Source organism: Odocoileus virginianus, chromosome 2 (assembly GCF_023699985.2).
Source record: "Odocoileus virginianus isolate 20LAN1187 ecotype Illinois chromosome 2, Ovbor_1.2, whole genome shotgun sequence".
Taxonomy (NCBI): Eukaryota; Metazoa; Chordata; class Mammalia; order Artiodactyla; family Cervidae; genus Odocoileus; species Odocoileus virginianus.
This window is the reverse complement of record NC_069675.1, coordinates 10,315,228-10,336,192: the sequence shown is the minus strand read 5'-3', so window position 1 is coordinate 10,336,192 and position 20,965 is coordinate 10,315,228. Positions and strand designations below refer to the sequence as shown.

General features: G+C 46.0%; 1 protein-coding gene across 2 annotated transcripts; it reads right to left on the bottom strand.

The window, feature by feature from the left end:
* Positions 1 to 10,837: 10,837 nt before the first annotated feature.
* BOLA3 (bolA family member 3) lies at positions 10,838 to 19,111 on the bottom strand. 2 transcript variants are annotated; one of them, XM_020895970.2, is made up of 4 exons: positions 19,004 to 19,111; positions 16,298 to 16,421; positions 14,294 to 14,382; positions 10,838 to 11,102 (listed from the first exon to the last, which is right to left on the bottom strand). In XM_020895970.2, exons 1-4 carry the CDS (start codon positions 19,055 to 19,057, stop codon positions 11,037 to 11,039), a joined length of 333 nt encoding a protein of 110 aa, XP_020751629.1. In that variant the 5' UTR covers positions 19,058 to 19,111; the 3' UTR covers positions 10,838 to 11,036. The 2 variants fall into 2 exon arrangements, with proteins under 2 accessions (XP_020751629.1, XP_020751620.1); XM_020895961.2 differs by having other exon boundaries at positions 16,298 to 16,424; positions 19,004 to 19,110.
* Positions 19,112 to 20,965: the final 1,854 nt, after the last annotated feature.

The following is a 20,965-nucleotide window of genomic DNA, read 5'->3' as shown; positions in this document are numbered from 1 at the left end:
ACACACAATGTTTAGTTTGTTTAGTTTGCTATCTTATATGGAGGAGGTGCATGGCTCCCCAAAGCAATTACAATAGTAACATCAACTTGGCCATAAAAAAAATGAAATAATGTCATTTGCAACAATATGGATGGACCTGGAGATTGTCATACTGAGTGAAGTAAGGCAGAAGAGAAAAACAAATATCATATGATAATTGCTTATATAAGAAACCTTTAAAAAGAGGGGGTACAAATTAACTTATTTACAAAAGAGAAGGAGAGTCACGGATGTAGAAAATAAAGTAATGGTTGCCAGGAGGGAAAGATGGGGGAGGAATAAACTGGAGGGGATGGTTATTGACATATACACACTACTATAGAAAACAGATGACTCATAAGGACCTACTCTACAGCACAGAAAACTCGTCTCAATATTCTGTAATGACCTATACTGGAAAAGAAGTTTCAAAAGAATGTACGTATCTACATCTATAACCGATTCACTTTGCTGTACAGCAAAAATTAACACATTTTAAAATCAGCTATACTCTAATAAAATTTTTTAAAATAGCAACATCAAAGATCAAAGATCACAGATCATCATAACAAATACAGCAATGATGAAATTTTTTTTTTTAATTTTTGAACTATTGTAAGAATTACTAAAATGTGACACAGAGACACAAAGTGAGCAAATGTTGTTAGGAAATGGTGCCTATAGATTTTCTCGATGAAGGTTGCCACAAACCTTCAATCTGCAAATAATGCAATATCTGCAAAGCACAATAAAGTGAAGAGAGATATAAACAAGGCATGCCTATATTTAACATCACATTAAAAACTTTAAAAAAATCAACAACACTGGAGTTTTTTCTACCCACAACTGTGACTATTACAGGAAGTTCTTCAAAATACTACATAGGGACTTCCCTGGAGGTCCAGTGGCTAAGACTCCACACTCCCAATGTACAGGGCCCAGGTTCGATCCCTGGTCAGGGAACTAGATCCCATATGCCCCAACTAATAGTTCACATGCTACAACTAAGACCTAGCACAGTCAAATAAATAAATGATAAATTTTAAAAAATACTGGATGGATGGATAGCACAACAATACATATTTTATTTATTAATTATTAATAAGTTGTTTTATTTATTAATATTCCTTGACTAAATTTTGACCCTTAGTCAAGTTTCTCCTGCTAATATGAAGTTTTACATTCAAAGCTGCCAACTGCCAATTTACAACTTACAGTATTTGAAATCTGACAAACATTTCTACCTTTGGCAGCATCTATAAATAACAAAAAGTTGTATTCTACCTCCTAATCATTATTTCTGAATGAAAAAGCATAGTAGGGTGCTTCTGCTCCTTTATTTATATACAGAGTTTGTCATAAATTAAAGCATGAATGTTACTTTTTGTAACTTAATAAATTGAACAATGCTAGTTTGCTAAACTTTGCCATTATTCACTTGGAGGAAATCTTGAACAAAATAAAATCTTACTTGAGTAAAGTAAATAAGAAAATACTTAATTGGTATCAAATGGGTAACTGTGGTGAAGATCGTGGTTAGTTCATCATGATTTTCTCAGCATGTCTATGTGATCCGAAATGACTAACTGAAATCTGTAAAAGTTTAGTCAATCAACCTGTTGAGTTTTACACATGGCACCAGCTGGGTCCTCCACCAAATCGTAGATCAGACAGTCTAGACATGAAAACAGCGCATGTCCACTCCTCAGTCACCTTGATGCTATTTCAGCTGGAAGTTTGGTGGCAGAAGCAGCTATATTCAGCTCACACTTTCACAGGCTGGGCTATAACTTGAATGTAGTGTGGTGATAACTGCAGTTAAGACCTAAATTTAATTTAATTTTTTTTTAGTTTACTGAAACTTTTAAAAAGCAGTAAATGTAAGGGCTCAATTCAGAAAATGTGATTAACTTTAGCTAGGATAAAGTAAACATTTCTCACTGTCTTTAAAGAAATCTGACCACATAGGATCTGCATTCTTAAATTAGCACTAAAGTAGGAGGATGGATAGTGAAACAGTCACATGCATCATCAGCTACCTAATCCAGTGTTTATTCTCAATAAAGAGATCTACTCAGAGATCACAGAGAACCAGTTATAAATGGGTCAGAAGGAAGGATTAGGTTGAGACATATTCTTTTTTTTTTTTTTTTTGGCTTTGAAAAATATTGATTCATGTCTGTCCTACTTTTAGATAGGAAAATTACCTTTTTGCCCCCACTTTATGGGCTCGTTTCATAAGCACACATTAGAAGACCAGAAGATGTCAGGAGGGCCTCATACTTGTTGCTCAGGGTGACCTGTGTTTCAAAGTAAGTTAGTTGCAATTAGCTTACCTTTTACACTGGCTACCAAAGTGAAATGTAGTGGACTGTACTTAATGACAGCCCAACTTACAACTATGTTTAATGTAATTTTTAAAATTTTATAATTAAAATTTCTTTTGAATTAGTATGCCTTTACTGACATGATATTGATAAAGCCAGTTATCTAGATCCAGACCTCTTCAGGGGATTGTTTTAGTTCTTCTTTTTTAAATCTTGCCGCAAGAAAATCAGCTGACACTTAAATGAAGGATATTTGTTTTAATGAGCCATCATACTCATTAAACTAGTACATTAACTGCTTCTGACTTTTAATCAGATGAATGGAGACCAAAGATATTAAAATCTGACCTTCTTATATCAGATTATGAGCTCATTTCCAAACTATTAACTACCAGAAAAAGTCTAGAATAGAGCAAGTTAACAATAGCTTTTAAAGAGACTGACTTGAAAAACATTGTTCTTTGAAGTTTATTTCTCTTTAGGACTTTGCAAATTTGATTCAGAAAATAGCTCAATTGGCTTGTACAGAACAAGTGTTGTGTGCATAAACTTATGGTCACTATTTTAAGTTGTAGTCTCTGCACCAAAAACAGACGAAGATATGGGACAGTGAGTAAATAGTTCAAGATATTTTGTAGCTTCAGTTGCTTTGGTCAGTGCCTGAAGTGTTGGAAAAATTACTGAACAACTTCCAAAGCATCTGGAATTTCCATTTCTACCCAAGGTATTATTTTCTTCCAACAGTTCTCTGTTAAATAAAGGAAGGAAAATCTCAGCCTGTTTATAAAGTTTTCTTCCTTTATTTTACAGGTTAATAATAACACATTTATGATAGGTACAGAGTGAAGGGGCAAAGTAGGTGATTAAATAGTTAATCCCGCCAGAGGATTATAGGTAAAAAAAAAAGAAAAAGTATGAGAGACCCCTGTAAGTTAATGATCACTCAAGAAAGCAGACTTGGGTAGCAACAAAATTATGCAACAGTAACATGAGACATGCCCCTAAACAATAAAACAATGGTGGAATGAGACCCACATCCTGCCCAGTGAGGTCAGTAAGTTAATGATTCATAGGACAGGCTCCTCGGAGAACATTAAAAACAAATATATAGAGGATAGATGACATTATACTGAAACCTGAGACGATTTACCAATTTTAGTATATGTCACAGGCTTTTTGCCCATTTCCTTTGCACCATGACAGTCCTAGTTTGACCATGTAGGGACAAGAAAACTCCCGCACTTGGCATGGAGGAGGAGCTGACAGTAGAAGTTTTATGTCTAATCAAGAATGAGGAAGAAGGTGGTCTTCCTTCTCTCCCCACTTTTCCTTTGATTATAGAAACGCAGTTCACTCAGCTTTTGGCGAGAGACTCCCTTGCCTACCCATCTGTACCCCCTCACAAGTGTCCTATACTAATAAACTTTTTTCTTACCTGACATTCTGCCTTTCACTGAATTCTTTCAGCACCAACACAGAAGAACTTATGCTCTACAAAAGTCCTGAAATGTGTTCTGCACTTTCACTTACTGGTTAACAATGCGTGTGTTGAAGTCTTTCCTTTCTAACCTTGTTTATAAATCTACCAAACCCTACTCCAGATAATGCCTTCCTTTAAACTCATCCTGTTTGGGTGAAGCCATTACTTCCTAAGATCCGAAACTCAGGGTTTTCTTTTTAATAATGTTGGAGCACTTCTGTTTGTGTGTGTGTGTGTGTGTGTGTGTGTGTGTGTGGTGTCTAAGATGTGATTATCTAATGTTTGCCAAAATGTTTAGAATAATTTTCAATTGGCCAACTGGATTGTGACTCCTTTTGTGGTTTTGCTTTCAATCAAGCACATCTATAATTTACCCCCAGAATATATTTGTATGCACTGCTATCCAAAGAGTCACCAAAAACAAAGAAATTCTGAGAAACTGTCTTGAGGGACAGAGGCCTAAGGAGACAGTATGACTAAAAATAATGCAGTATGGTGGAGGGGCTACCTGGCTAAGACATTAGGGGAAAACAATGGAAATCTGAATAAACTTTGGGCTTTAATTTGTAACACTGTATCAGTATTGGTTTACTAACTGTACCAAATATGCCATAATAATGTAAGCTGTTAATACTAGGGGAAAGTGTGATATAGAACTCACTTTACCTTTTTTTTGGTAAATCTAAAACTGTTCTAAAAACAGTTAAATAGGACTTCCCTGGTGGTCCAGTGGTAAAAGAATCCACCTGCCAATGCAGGGGATATGAGTTTGACCCATGGTCCAGGGATATTCCATACGCCGAAGGGCAGCTAAGCCCATGAGCCACAATTACCGAGCCTTGCGCTCTAGAGTCTGTGTGCCTAGAGGCCATGCTGCGAGACAAGCCCCGCAAGACTGTGCCTGCAGCGGGAGGGGAGACCCTGCTTGAAGCAACCAGAGAAAGCCCAAGTGCCCCAGTGACAACCCAGTGTAGCCATTTAAAAAAAGGTTTCACTTGGGCAAATAAAATTAGTTTTAAAAACAAAAGGAAAGTTAGGCAAACTGTGCTGCGTGTGTGCTTCGTTAGTCCTGTCCGACTCTTTGCAACCCCATGGACTGTAGCCTGCTAGGTTCCTCTGTCTGTGGGATTCTCCAGGCAAGAGTACTGGAGTGGGTTGCCATTCTCTTCTCCAGGGATAAGCTGCTTATAAAAAGCCAAAAACCTAAAGTGAAGCAACAGTTAGAACTGGACACGCAATAGCAGACTGGTTCAAAATTGGGAAAGGAGTATACAAGGAATATACGAGGCTGTATATTGTCACTCTGCTTATTTAACTTATAAGCAGAGTACATCATACAAAATACTGGGCTGGATGACTCACAAGCTGGAATCAAGATTGCTGGGAGAAATAACAACCTCAGATATGCAGACAATGCCACTTGAATGGCAGATAGTGAAGAAAAACTAAAGAGCCTCTTTATGAAGGTGAGAGAGAGCAAAAAAGCTGGCTTAAAACCCAGCATTCAAAAAATGAAGATCGTGGCATCCAGTCCTACCACTTCATGGCAAATAGATAGGGAAAAAGTGGAAACAGGGTCAGATTTCATTTCCTTGGGTTCCAAAATCAATGTGGATGGTGACTGCAGCCACGAAATTAAAAGACTTGCTCCTTGGAAGAATAGCTATGACAAACCTAGGTAGTGGTGGTTTAGTTGCTAAGTCGTGTCTGACTCTTGAAACCCCATGGACTGTAGCCTGCCAGGCTCCTCTGTCCATAGGATTCTCCAGGCAAGAATACTGGAGTGGGTTGCCATTTGCTTTGCCAGGGGATCTTCCTGACTCAGGATTAGAACCCAGGTCTCCTGCATTGCAGGAAGATTCTTTACCAACTGAGCTATGAGAGAAGCCCAGTGACAAACCTAAAAAGTGTATTAAAAGCAGACATCAATCCACTGACAAAGATCTGTACAGTCAAAGCTACGGCTTTTCCAGTAGTCATACACAGATGTGAGAGTAGAAACAAGAAGGCTGAGTGTTGAAGAATAGATGCTTTGAAATTGTGGTATTGGTGAAGACTCTTAAGAGTCCATTGGACTGCAAGGAGATCAAACCAGTCAATCCTAAAGGAAATCAACCCTGAATATTCATTGAAAGGACTGGGGCTGAAGCTGAAGCTCCAACACTCTGGCCATCTGATGACAACAGCCGACTCATTGGAAAAGACCCTGATGCTAGGAAAGGCTGAGGGCAAGAGGAGAACGGGGCAACATGGGATGAGATGGTTGGATGGCATCACTGACTCAATGGACACGAATTTGAGCAAACTCTGGGAGATAGTGAAAGATAGGGAAGCCTGGAATGCTGCAGTTTATGGGGTCACAAACAGTTGGACACGACTGAGCAAATGAATAACACAAAGTGATTAATTGAACTTCAATTGTTTTAACTTCTTACACGTTTATCCCTTTGTTTATCTGGTTATTCTGCTCCCTAACAACCTTTTTGCTTTCATAACCGCCAGGGAAGCTGCCTGCTCAATTAGACAGCAGGCTACCATAGACACTCGGGTTTTGAATAAACTGCGTTTGAACAAAGGTCAACATGACTGTTTCTTTTTATTATGAAACCGTCTGGCACCTTTTACTTGTATGTATCCTCTTTTCTGTCTAATAAATATTACATTTTTCTCAAAAAATTTAAGTACATAAATGTTCCTTTAAATTCACAGTATCAGAGTATTTTATCACAGCTTAAGAAGGGATCAGTCCCCTGAAACGAGGTGCCAAACCGAAGACTTCCACCTACCAAACACTGTCAGAGCAAACACAAACAAAAAGGCGTCCAAAGCCGGCCCCGCGGGCGAGGGGTGGAGACCCCGCCGCGGCCAGGCGAGGGGCGCCGGAGCCCCGGGGAGGTCCGGACCCGGCGCGAGGGGGCGGGGTTGGGTCTTCGGGGCTGCGCTGAGCCGTGGCCGCGGCCCTCCGCCCGGGTGACCGCGGCCCTCCGCCCGGGTCGCCGCGGCGCGCCGACGGGTTTGAGTTGTCGCGAGCGAGCGCAGGGCGGGAACACGGACCGGCTCCGCTCCCGGCGGCTCTTTGCGGCTCCCCGGAGAGGGTCGAGGCTAGTGGAGGTCCGGCCCGTTGGCCCTGGGTCCCCCGGGTCTGACTCCGCGCGGGGCAGCGCGGCCTCCGCCCAGGTCAGGTCGCCGGGCTCGGCGGTGGCGCGCACTGCCGCGGTCTACTCTGCGCAGCCAGGGGCCTGGGGGTTGCGCCCCCTGGACGCGGGAGGCGAGCTGGCCGACTGACGCATGCGCAGCTCCCTAGAGGGCCACGGCGGTGGGCAGGGCAGGCGAAAGGGGTCTGAGGGGTGGGTCCCGACGCCGGGGGCTCTAAAGAATCCCTGACGGTTCACGTCGAGTCTGTCTTTAACTTAGGCTCCTGCGTCCACTAGCCGGTCTATTTGACCTGGGAGGGACCAGGTATGGGTATTTAAAAAATACTACTCGAGGTAGTTCTGATTTGCAGTAGGTTGAGAATCGCTGTCTTTATTTCCTAGTGTTGACTTAACTCGGACTTACCAATGCCCCTCATGACAGCTCCTAGTCCATTTTTTGTTTCAATATCCGCTTCTCCTTGACGGATTCTCTTCATGTTTCCCGATCTGAACCAGATTTGTTTGCCCAGAGCTTTCCACCAGCCAGTAGCTGTCCTTTGGTCTTTACTCACCCTTTCCAGTCAGGATTCCCAAGAACGGAATTTGAATCTATTGACCCCCTGGCACTGCCATTGTCTGGGTGGGACTTTGTGGCCCTAGTCCTCTCCCAGGTTGCAGGCCAGCCTGTCCCACCACTGCTAGTTGGGTGCTCTGATCCGGGTAAGGGGGGCACCGCAGGAACCCCTCTTAACAAAACAGGGAGGGCCAGTGGACCTGGCAATGTCCCTTACTTAGGTTGACTTGCTTAGTCAGCTTGGATTTTCCACAGGAAAACTATACACTGTTTTTTAAAAGGACACTTCACTCAGAAAATGTATCATCTTAATTCAGCAGTTTCCATAAGTAGCCCTTAATCTAAGCTCCAGGAATTAGCTGTATCAGATGCCATGTAATATATACTGTGGCTGCTAACATTAAACAGTTTCTTCTTATTCGATCAACTAAAAAGAAATACTGTGATTCCTCTCCCAGCTTGCCTTTTAATTTGGGAGTCAGAACAACTGGGGGTGGGTGGGGGAATCCTCTGGGGCAGGGGTGTGGTGAAGCAGAGGGAAGATCCAAGTTTCTCTAGCGCTGCCACGCTCCTACCAGGCTTTCTCTCCCGATTCTCTCACTCACCTTTTCCTGCAGTTGAGCATACCTGTTGTCTTGTCCCTGTCTCTGCTTTGGAAAACAGAACCCCTACTTCTTTCGGAGGTTTTCCTTCCTCCACTCCAAACCAGAGCCGGGAGGGAGGCTCAGTGCACTATAACGCCTGGACTCCCGCTGGTTAGTCCAGGTGGCTCCTGATTGGAGGCCCTCCCAGCCTCCTTTGAAGCAGAAGTTGGAAGGAAAGTCTGTCTTTCTCATGCTGCTGCTGCTAAGTCGCTTCAGTTGTGTCCGACCCTGTGTGACCCCATAGACGGCAGCCCACCAGGCTCCCCCGTCCCTGGGATTCTCCAGGCAAGAACACTGGAGTGGGTTGCCATTTCCTTCTCCAACGCATGAGAGTGAAAAGGGAAAGTGAAGTCGCTCAGTCGTGTCCGACTCCTAGCGACCCCATGGAGTGCAGTTTACCAGGCTCCTCTGCCCATGGGATTTTCCAGGCAAGAGTACTGGAGTGGGGTTCCATTGCCTCCTCCTGCCCTTTTCATGAGTTACACATTAAGATATTAGGAGCTACTGGCGGTATAGTCTGTTGTATACTGACAGCATGTGGTGAATGCCGATTGACAGTGAGAGAATAAGGCAGACCTGCAGAGAGCGGACAGGAGAGGCGAGGAGCCCCAGGTGGTGCTGGCGGTGGTCCTGACACTTAGCTGTAGCCCTGTCCTTTCTGCAGTTTGGCTTTATAGCCCTTCCTTTAATATGTGTAATCCCATGTTGTCCTAGTAATGCACATGTGTATCAGTTATCTATTGCTGCATAAAAGTTTATCCCAGAACGTTATAGTTGGAAACAACAAACATTATCTCACAGTTTCCATCAGTCAGCAATTGAGGAGTAGCCTAGCTGAGTAGTTCTGGCTGTCTGCAGTCAAGGTGTCATCTGGGACCGCTGGCAGGCCTACTTCACTGACTGCTGGAGACTCCTCGTTCCTCATCACCTGGACCTCTCCACAGGCTGCTTGAGTGTCCTCACAATATGGCAGCTGCCTTCCCCCAGAGCAAAGCTGTCCAAGAGAGCGAGGAGGAGGCCACAGTGCCTTTTATGACCTGGTCTCTGCAGCTGCACACTGTCACTTCCACTTTAATCTGTTCTTTAGAAGCAGATCACTGTGTCCAGCCCACCCTCAAGAGGATAATTAGGCTCCACACAAGTAATCAACGTGTATCTAATTCTGTGTTCTCTCTGTTCTCCCCCACCCACCCCTGCCTTCTTCTTGTCTCCGGGACCTAGGTGTTTCCTCACTACACCACCTGAAAGCTGTCCTCCAGGGTGTGTAGCTCTTTCAGGGGTGCCTTGGGATCTTAGGAGTTCTCTTTTATCCTTTCTTATCAACTCTGATAGAACTGAATGAATCTATTCCCTGTAAAAGTCAGTTCTGCCTTGGCAGGACACCAATCCCTCCCCTATACTGTGGGGTTAGAGAACAATTTTAAACCAAAAAATGAGGGCACAGTATGTGAACAGAATATTTAGAATTTGAGCTGCTCCAGAGCCCAAAGTTGTCTTACCTACATACTTTTATTTCTTAGGGAGGTAAGAGGAATCGTAAGAACTAATAGTGACCAATGATTTCTCTGGTGGTCAGTTCCATGGAACACACAGAGGAGTTTCAGGAAGGAGTCAACCATCCCATGGTCAACCTCCCATCGCCATGGTGACAGGTCACGTGGAGGATTGAGTGGCAGTGGATGTGATTTCTCAGCTCTCCAGCGGGGAGGCGGGAGCAGGAGGGCAGGAGCTGCACGCCCTGTGCAGGGCAGGTGAACCCATCAGGGCTCTGGTTTGTAAGCATCAGACACTGACTAGGCCAGTGTGAGCAGAAAAGAATTTAGTGAAAGGACATGGGGATAATCGTAGAATTTCTGGGAACACTGACGAAGCGGCTTCTGAAAATGGACTGGAAGAGGAAGACAAAGCCCAAATCATGCTGCAGACAGTGTGACTACCACCATGGACTCCGGAGATGGTGGCCGATGACACAGACAGCTCCCAGAACACTGGACATGGCTGCCGCGGCTGCCAAAATAGACAAGCCACCGCCCCTGCTTCACAGCGTCACTTGCTCCCAGTGCAGAGCTCAAGGCAGATCCATCCGATTGGCTGAGTCTAGATCATCTGTCTGTGCCTTGTTTGCCAGGGAGCTAGGAAAGCAAGGCTTTTCAGCTTCTGTTATGGCAGGTGGGCTCAACCTTCCACCAGGGTGCAAAGGGTGCGGGATCTTCAGACTGGAAGAAGACCCTGACCCAGGCAGCCAACACTCCTCAGAGTCCACTCCAGGAAGTAAGAAACTTGAGGGTCCAGTATCATTCTGGTAAGAAGTTTGGAGGGAAAGGGAAAGGCAGTAGGTAAACTAAGGGAGGAGCAAAACAAAAGAGTCTTTCCTTTCTTTTCGGTAAGATTAAGGGACCTGAGCAGTTTCATAGAGGAGAAGAAAAAACAAAGTTTCTTGACAAGGAAGCTTGCACTCCATTCTGCCTCTAGCATCAGGACAGAACTGTTCAAAAGACAAGACCACTTTGAATAAAAGGACATGTTTCTGAAATAAAGGAACTAAAAGTATTACTCATGACCCTTCAAAAATTTCATATAGTCTTTCTTGGTCTGCGTCTATTAATTACATTATCCCCATGTTAAGAATGCTGCCTAGGCACAGAGCAGGATTCAGTAAATATTTTGTAATGAAAAAAATTTTACTTATCTGTTGCCTTTAATTTAATATCTAAATAGATACCATATTCTTTTATAATTACAATATGGAAATGTCTATGAACAAAATAGATAAACTTTTTGTCATATGCTGAGGAAAGAATGGTGGTAGTAAGATTCATCCAAAGTTTTTGCAGCAGCAGCAACGCAGCAAGAGTATGGTCAGTGTTTGGGGACAGAGGTAAATATCCGCAATCCATGCATACCTTTGATTTCTTCTTTTAGTGCCTAAGGAAGCAGAAGAGCATCATCATTGTTTTGTATTTGACACTGATTACAGTGAGTCTCTACTGGAATATTTTTATATATTAATAGCTTTATCTCTGTAGGACACATTGCACACACTCTTTCTTTAAACAATCTTTACCTTTTTTTTTTTGGAAAACACTTTTCTTGGAATCGCTATTTAAGTTGGTTCAAAAATCAAAAGGCATAAAAAGGCATGTCCTTAAGTCTCCCTCCCACAGGTGTCCCCCAGTTTCCACCTCCCTCCCAAATATAAAACTATTGTTACTTCCATGTGTATCTTTGTGAGAATTTAAGAAAATGCATGTTCAAGCTAATATGAATATATATTCCACTGCACTACCTTTTTAAGCCACAAATGATAGCATTTCAAACACTGTTCTACACTGTTTTCCCCTAACACAGGATCTTTCTGTTTCAGGCATAGAGCACAGCCTCATTCTTTTCTGTGTCAGCACAGTGTTCCATTATATGCATTCTAACTTTCTAGGCTGCCCCAGTGAAGAACTTTTAGGCTGCTCTTTGTGTTTTGCTTTTTGAGCAAAGAACAGCTGTTCTTTAAAACCACACCGAGGAGGCTTCCCTGGTGGCCCGGTGGTAAAGAATCCGCCTGCCCACGCAGGAGATGTGGGTTTGATCCCTGATGCAGGAAGGTCCCACACGCTGCGGAGCAACGGAGCCCATGCATGTAACTACTGAGCCTGAGCTCTAGGGCCTGAGAACCGCAACTGCTGAACCCCATGAAGCCTGGAGCCTTGCTGCACAAGAGAAGCCCCCGCTCTCCACGACTAGAGAAAAGCCCTTTCAGCAGCCAAGGCCCAGCTTAGCCAAAAATAAATAAATGAAACAAAATTATATTTTAAAAAAACCGCCCACACTGGGAGCTCCCTGGTTTAGTAGTTAAGTAGTTTAGTAGTTAAGATTCAGCACTTTCGCAACAGAGGCCTGGGTTCAACCCCCGGTTGGGGAACTTGAGATTTCGCAAGCTGAGCAGCATGGGCAAAATTTTTAAAAATTACTTGAATAAAAGAAAAAATATATGTAGCTTCATGTAAAAATATTTTAAAAAATAAAACCATGCTCACCAGCACCAATTCCCCAATTTTACTCTAGATCAGAATAAAGTTGTAAATTAGGAGATTTGTTTAAGGCTACAAATGATGTCAGGGCCCAAGTGTAAATGAGGAACCACAATCAAATTAGATATTTAGTCCCTGCAGCACCAGGAGATAAGCTCCAGGGCCTGAAGGGGCCAGAGGTCAGGCTCAGGCCTTCCTGCCCTGCCAACCCCGCTCCAGTGGTTGTGAGCCTGGCTGCGTAGCTGCTCCAGGTTAAAAGTACACCAATACCAGGAGATGAATTCTCTGAAATGGAAAGTCTTTCAGGCACTAAACATTTAATTTCTCTGTAAAATAATAACCAAACCCAGGCCAGCTCTCCTTTCCCTCTATCAACTATGCTCCAATATAAAATAAAATTTACGAAAAAAGAAAATAGACACAGGGCTGGCCTGCACAGTCAGCTTCCTAGGGCAACGACAGACAAGTGAGCAAGGTTCTCCAGCAAGGATGGGCCCAGAGAGAGCACGTGTTCAGTAGGGGCCCAAAGGAAACTTTGAGCGCAAGGTGATAGAGATGACATTCTCCCAAGTGGAGGAAAGTGCTGTCACGCCCCTTGGACTTGGTGCAGGTTCCTCGCAATGCTTACAGGTAAGATGATGGTGATGGCAGCTGACATTGATGAAGGGTTCACCGTGTGGCAGACACTCTTCTCAGTGCTTTACATGACTTTACCATGAAAGAGCCCTTTGAGGCAAATCCTGTTACTCTCCCTGTTACAAATTAGGAAACTGAGGCAAAGGGAGGTTACGTAACTTGCTCAAAGTCACACCGCAGTCACAAGAAAGAAGCACTGCCCAGATTTGAAATGCGGGCAGTCTAACTCCAGAACCTACATCCTTGTGACCAGGGCTTCAGGCCAGGGGATGTGCTGTAATTAACAGACCCCCTAGGAGTCCAGTTGCACTAGGCAGCCTGAGTAGTTTTGATAACAAAGCCCAAAGTTCTACCAGCTGGGGGTGATCTGGGCCAGCCAGGTCTTCTTGCCTTGTCATCTACCTTGGCTCCAATCCCTGGGGTCACAAGGGGCTGGCAGTGCTTCTGGAGGACAGAACTGGTTGCGGTTGCACCTCAGACCGCCCAGTGACCACCAGCATGCCCCAGAGCCTTCTGTGCCCACAGCCAGGGAATCTGAAGATGGATCCAACAAGGAACCAGAGTATCCATGGACCTAAGTATCTAGGACACAAGGCAGGAAAGGCTGGATTCAGAGGGTGGAGGGCATTTACTCCCTGCTGGGCAGGTGGGGAGGTAGCATTTGAGCCTAGCAAAGAAGTGAGGGAGGGGCAGCCCAGGCAGGAGGTCTGATCCGGGCAAAGGGCCAGAAGCATGGAGAGACCAATGGGCAGGGGCCAGAGGGAGGGTCCATGCCAAGAAGGTGGGAAAGGCCTGGAAGAGTCGTTTGGAACACCTGGACTGGACTTTCATGGCCAGAGCTGTGCTTTACAAAAGTTAAACTAGTTTACAAAGTCCTATTTTCCAGAATGATAAACACACTGATGGAGGGGTGAGCTTACAGACACAGGTGCAAGGGTCAAGGCTGGTATAAACTGCAAGTGAAATAAGCATAGATCATGAATACACTGGGCCTCAACCCGGTTAAATCTGATGTTCCAGCCCCCTGCTGTTGTCATTGGGTCTGGAACAGCTGGAGCAGCTCTCAATCAGGCCATGCCTCCATTTACCCACCTGTAAAGTAGTCCTAAAAGAGGCTTAAATGAAACCTTCAAATCTACAAGAACATGTATCTTTTATTGTCTTATGTTTACAAACACTATTCAATATGCAATAATAACAGTAAACATTGGTAGTACTATACAGGGAAATATAAAATAACTATTGGGTGGCCTGTTTTCAATTTTGAATAAAATTTGTATTTGCCCACAATACAATCCCAGATAGTTTCAGTTTATGTTTTTCTGAGATCCCGAGTCCGGTTCACATGATGTGGTACTGCACTGTGCTTTCCTAGGATGGGAAGTACAATGCTGTCTCCACTTGCAGGCCCTTTCAGATGCAGAGATGTGACAAAGCAGCACTGCTGCCTCTACTGACCTGATTAACCATCTGGTGCTGCTGGACAGTTCTCTTCTCTTTAAATTCTTCTGATTCAATTTTAATTTCATACATTGCCCCACAGCCTCCTGAAATAAATGTCATTTGAAAGCGTTTCAGTTATTAAGTTACAGCAACCACAGTTCCTTATGTCCTTGAATAAGTACTACACAATCCAAAGAAGTTCTGAATGTCATCATTCAGCAGAAAGCTGCTAAGATTGTTAGATGATCATGGCTTACAGTCTGATCCCACCCTCCCCCTGGCAGGCTGCCTCAATCCCAAATGTGCTCTTCCTTCTGCAAAGCACTTGTATTCCCCAGCATTACTGCTTCCAGGGTAGGAAAGATAAGGCACAAGACATGCAAAGCCTAAGAAATGTCAGTTGTCCTACTAGTTCCTTTTATTAAGCCAGCAAATGCCATGGAAGAAGATGGGAGGGACTGAATTTCAATGTCCCACTTCCCAAAGGACCAGCAATTGGTATTTTTAAAAATGCAAAAACACATTAAAATCTGACTTGAAAACCACGTGCAGTCATATCTTAAAGTAAAGGAATAAGGAAGTGTGAGAGAGAAGATCTGAATGCTATCATTCAGCAGAAAGCTGAATGATATGGACACAGCATTACAATGAACAGTGAAGATGTGCTAATCACAGAGCTGGGCTCTCCAGCACCCCTGCTCTACAAGCTGCATTAAGGGTTTCCCCCTGGGCTGTGGCCGGTAAGGGACAGCTCTCAAGGCAGAGTTTGTCTGGACCCATCTACCCCTGGACCAAGCTTTGTCTCCATGTGGCTTGAGAGCTAGGGCTGATGAATGACAACAAGAAAATGTGCTGCTAGGACTTCCCTGGTGGTCCAGTGGCTAAGACTCTGTGCTCCCTATCCCGGGGGCCTGGGTTCGATCCCTGGTCAGCTAACTAGATCCCACATGTTGCAACCTGACACAAACAAATAAATAAAAAAATAAAATGTGCTGCTCTAGCATGAAACAATTCAGCAAGAAAGTGCCATTCATTCAATAGGCTCTGTTAAGCTTTTCTTATATGTTCTAGGAGACTAAGTTTTGGCTAAACCAAGGTTCCCAGCCTTGCTCCCCTTTCTGCACTCTACCCAGGACTAGGCAGAGCCAGACCAGAGGTCAAGTTCCAGCTCTGCCCTAACTGGGCCTGTGGCAGGTACAGGACTGGTGACATCAAGACCTCAGCATTGCCCTGGGACCCCTGCAGGGGGCTCACTCAACCTGCCATTCTGACAGATCTTTAGATTGGTTCATTTCCTACAGTGACCAGGATAAAAGGACTTTCTGAACTTTCTCCTAATCCTTGTAAATGTTATGTTCTGAGAAGCCAGTGAGCCCGAGAGCAATGGAGAGTGATAAAGACTGTCTGGGTGTGGGAATCACCAACTCGTCCACATGCGTGTCTGGATAAAGGCCTTATCTTTCCCGTCTAATGGGGGCAGACGTTGATTGCCCAGCCTGCTCCTAATACAGAGTCAGCCTGAACTTCTGAGGCCCCAGCGGCCATTCGAGAAAGGTGGGGCCTGGCCAGGGCTGGTCACTGGGCTCAGAACAGTCTCCCTAGGTCCTGGTCCTGCTGCTGCCTCCCTGTAAAGGGCCAGGCAAGTTCTTTGGCTTCTCTGGACTCATTCTTCCTGGAATCTGTTCCAGCTCTGGCATTCTAGGGTGTCAGAAGAATGTGGGGAAATTAAAGTCTGGCTCATCTCAAAGTCACACTAAAGACTGGAGCTGAGCCCCAGGGTGACTGAGAGGAGTCTAATCTGAGCCGGGCCAGGTTGGCAACCCTGAGCCCTCGGAGTTCCCCGCTGAAGTCTCTGCATTTCCACCTCCACCCCTTCTGGGAGGAGAGGCCAAGGTCGATCTGTTCAAAACCCACACACACTGAGAAGCCACTGGTGGTGAGTACCAGTCCCCTGCCCTGTTGCCCTCCGGCGAGTAAAATCCTACCAAATTCTGTGGGAGAGATGAGAGCAAACCTTACCCGAAATGTCAGTGACTTTGATAGCTGTAGCTCGAGGAAACTTTTCTTTGAGAATCTGGGTCACTTTGAGCTCCCCCTCAGTCTGTGAGGCAAACGTGCGCTGGGCCCAGTGGAGAAGAGGAAGCTGCTGCAGAATAGAGGAGAGTCACTGTGCAGGCCCCTCTGACCTCCCCTGCGAGGCAGGGCCCTGGGCTAAATCGGGGGGACTGTGTGGCATCAGATGTCCATTGGAGTTCCCCAGGATGCAGAATAAAGTTTTTTTGAGGGAGGAGTGGAATTGTAAATAACTAACTTGGACTCCAGAGATAACAAGGTCCCTAAGTTAATTCAACAGATGTTTATTCTTCACGACAGTGAGACCCTATCATGAAGACAGCTTTAGTAAAGTGCCTGAAGTGCCAAGTGATATGCCCAAGGTTGGATCCCATAGTAAGATGCAGACTAGGAGAGGCCAGGCATGCCGCTGACCATGTGCTAATGGGACCAAACAGCACCCACCCTTTAGGCCTGATTAACATTCCACATTCTCTCCAGTGGGTATAACCCTGTGACCTACTGCTATAAGGCAGCTATTCTCTGCAATCCTTGCTGGAAAGAAGAAACAGAATTCTGTGAAAGGACCTGAAAGAGGAACATTTTTAGATTATTTACCATTGGAAGTAACATTCTTCCCTCCCCCAGTGGCTACCCTAAGGAGCCAGTGCTTCTGATGGGAATGTGTCTCAACCCTTAGGGATGAAGATGCAGAAAATCATCTCAGCAGCCCCTTGGCTAGGTTAAGCACATGCTGAAAAGAGAGACTGAAAATAGCATGGCAGGGACTTCCCTGGAGATCCAGTGGCTAAGACTCTGCACTTCCAATGGAGGGGGCCTGGGTTCGATCCCTGGTGGGGGAACTAGATCCCACATGCAGCAACTAAGAGTTTGCATGCTGCAACTAAAGCTCCTGTATGCTGCAGCAAAGATAAAAAATTCTGCATGCTTCAGCTAAGACCCAGTGCAGCCTAACAAATAAGTAAAAATAAACATTGAATAAAAGAAAAAGTATGGCAGGGCTTCAGTGTCAGGGTAAAGATTTTGGACTTTTTACACAGGCTTCTTGATGCCAATGTAACAGTGCCTTTTGAAGCAAGTCAGGAAAGATTCCCACGTAAGAGTACCTTTAAAAAGGGAGTAGTACCAGGCTCCCTGGCTGGAGGAGGATGGTGGGTGGAGTGCCGTTCACCACATGCTGGTGCTGAAGCTACCATCCCTTCACCCCCTCAGTCTTGCCCATCCTCAGGCCTTTTCTGATGGCCTAGAGCAGGGTCCTGTGTTATAGAACCTCAGAACACCTTCTTTAAAATACCATGTGCACTGACTCTTTCACCAATTGGTCTTAGAGGCCAAGACATGGGTCTGTCCTGCTACTGCAGTCTTCCAGAACTGACACAGGGCAGGCCCTCAGGAGAACTTGAGTGATGGGTGAATGAATGAGCAGGAGGAAATATCCACACAATTCAGGGCATATGTATTATGCTGTCATTTGCTCAGTGGTATCTGACTCTTTGCGACCCCATGGACTGTAGCCCACCAGGCTCCTCTGGCCTTGAGGATTCTCCAGGCAAGAATACTGGAGTGGGTTGCCATGCTCTCCTCCAGGGGATCTTCCCAACCCAGGGATCGAACCTAGGTTTTCCACACTGCAGGCGGACTGTTTCCCGGCTGAGCCACCAGAGAAAACCGGCATATGTACTAGGCACCCCCAAAGAAGTCCTGATTCTAGCAGGTAGCTGAAATGCAGGTCAGGAGAAAGATCTGGAGGGAGACTGAGTGCTGTTCAGAGGGACAGAATCTTATGTTGTGGACCTGGGTAAGACTGGGTGGACCGCAGGCCTCCTCTGAAAACGGTGCCCTGGGGGTGGGGCTGGGGCAAAGGCAGAGGGTAGCCAGGTGGCAGGCAGTGCAGCGGTCACTAAAGGGTGAGAGTGGGGTTAGCACTATGACTCCTTGGGAAAAGTCTCATCTCTGCTGATCTGCAGGCAGCGGCCTTTAAACCAGCAATCTACTGACAAAACCCCTGGAATGTCGATTGTCCATAATGAAAGTCACCAGCAGCAGTGCCTTTCATGCTTGGGGGAGGCAGGTCCAAGAGAAGGAAGAATGTGAGAGGAAAGCAAAAGAAATGGATGGAGTGAAGGAAGAATGAATCAGCAAGGGGGAGAAAAAATTAGGAGAACGTATGGTGAGTGCCCTCTACTGGCTCTCAACTCCAAGAGTGTGAGATTTGGAAAGGGTCAAGGTCACAGAAGCCAGGAGGACGTTCCGGAGTCCTGACTCAGTCACAGGAACCAGCACGCACTCCGCGACTCCAGGCTCTGACTCCCATGCCTTCGGCTCCGTAAACCGACGTTGCTTTTTCCGTGCCTGCTGTATTACGACTGTTTAGGTATCCGTTCCCCTCGGCCTCAACCCCCCCCCCCCCCGCCCCCCGCCCCACCACTGGGGAGCTCCCCCAGCACGCGCCGGACCTGACACTTCTCTCAGTACCCGTAGCCGGGGCCACTGAATGAATGAACCAGCAAATCAATGAATGAGAGAAAGGAGGCGAAGCCCCTGGCCTGGCACGTCGCCCTCCGCGGGCCGTCTCTCCAACCCCGGCCCGCCCCGCGGTCCCAGCGCAGTTCCTGCCCGGGGGCGAGTGGCTCGGTCCCCGTCCACGCTCACCCGGCGGGTTCCGCGAAGCAGAGGCCCTGCCGCGGCCGGGCTCCACGCCGCCATGCCCGGCCGACGCGGCCCGCCGTCCGAGGTCGCCGTGTCGCCCAAAAGACGCGGAGTCCGGGACCAGAGCCGCCGCCGCCACGGCCGAGGCCGCCCCCTGCTGTCCGGAGGCCGCGAGCCGCCCCGCACGCCCAGGACGCCCAGGGCCCCGCCGTCTGCCCTGACTTTCTCCTGGCTTCCTCTTCCTCCTAGCCCTCGCCCCCAGTGGGTCCTTCCGCCTCTGCCTAGAAGCCGGTGCTCGGACTTTCCCTCGTCCCAAGGACCCTGGTGCTCTAGGTGGAACGCCCCCATTCCTACTCTCCACCAGAAAACCTGCTGCTAAACAGAGGAGCTTCGACTTCTCGCTCCATGAGGGAGCCGGGGGAGGATTTTAAGCAGGGGAGTCGTTTTCAGATTTGGGTTTAGAAAGATCATTGGTCCCTGCGAAGAGCGGGGACCGTCGCAGTGGTCCAGAGACTAAAGGCCTGAACAGCAGCAGGAATGGGAGGAGTGGACTCAGATACCTGGGAGGTGAATGGACTGGAAGACAGTATTGGCGGGAGAGGGGATGAAGGCGTCAGGGATGACTCTCAGGTTTCTGGCTTGGACAATGAAATGGGTAGAGGAGGACTAGGTTTGGGGTGAAGAGGGTGGACTAACTGAGTTTTGGATGTCCCTGAATTTAAGGTGCCTGCAGGAAATGGCTCAGCAGAAGAGCCACTGGAGCCACAGACCTTGGATAGCCTGGCAAACTCTTTGAGTTGTTTTGCAAAATTCAAACACCACTCCCATCCCCTGGAAAGCTCAACCAGCAGATCAGCTGAAAGCTAAGGAATGATATTGACCTTCCCTGACCCTCCTGACTTGAATCAACTAAAACTTTGACTCTTGACAACTTTTGCCCCCATTCTAGACTGAATTTTCCTTGGCCAAGCCCTTTCATGAATGTGCATATAACCTTAGCTTAAAATTTCTCTGCTTTTGCTCTTGGGGAGATACTGTGTTCTCTTTACTTGTTGTCTGATCACCAAATCATGTTCAATCCTTTGCAACCCCATGGACAGCAGCATGCCAGGCTTCCTTGTCCTTCACTATCTCCCAGAGTTTGCTCAAACTCATGTCCATTGTGTCAGTGATGCCATCCAACCATCTCATCCTGTGTCACCCCAGCATCAGGGTCTTTTCCAATGACTCGGCTCTTCACATCAAGTGGCCAAAGTATCAGAGCTTCAGCTTCAGCATCAGCCCTTCCAATGAATATTCAGGGTTTATTTCCTTTAGGATTGACTAGTTTGATTTCCTTGCTGTCCAAGGGACTCTCAAGTCTTCTACAGCACCAAAATTTGAAAGCATCAATTCTTCAGCACTTAGCCTTCTCAACTGAAATATAGCCTTCATTATTACTGGACCGCTTGTACCTCCCTATGCAAACTGTGCAACAATATGGATTTTGTGGTAACCAACTCATCTTTTAAAGTCAGTTCAAGCCTTGTCTTCTGATCAGTCATAAATATTCTGTTCAGCACCACTAAAATAATCTGTCACAGAGAAACCTTTTGTCTCCTGTAGGTAGGTTGCCTGAGCCTGAAATAACCTTTTTACTTGCCTGTTAAGTCTTTTCATTGCTGTAGCCCTCTGGAACTCCCCTTTACTGGCTAGATGAGATGCTGCCTGAATTAACAGTCAATAAAGCCAATTAGATTTTTTAAATTTACTGTTGAATTTTGTCTTTTTGACCCTCATAATTTTTCCTTTCATCAGTGCTAATGCTCAATTGTATACAACTCTTTGCAACCCCATGGACTGTAACCCGCCGGGCTCCTCTGTCCATGGGATTTCCCAGGCAAGAATACTGGAGTGGGTTGCCATTACTTCCTCCAGGGGATCTCCCTGACTCGGAGATTGAACCCATGTCTCCCGCAGCTCTGG

Bases quoted from the DNA above. Each gene is read 5' to 3' on its own strand.
- BOLA3 (XM_020895961.2), bottom strand. From the start codon at position 19,057: ATGGCGGCGTGGAGCCCGGCCGCGGCAGGGCCTCTGCTTCGCGGAACC. The intron at 14,383-16,297 runs GTAAGGTTTGCT...CATTTATTTCAG, and splicing joins CAAAGTCACTGACATTTCGG to GAGGCTGTGGGGCAATGTAT. The intron at 11,103-14,293 runs GTCAGTAGAGGC...CTGCTTCCTTAG, and splicing joins AGCACCAGATGGTTAATCAG to GCACTAAAAGAAGAAATCAA.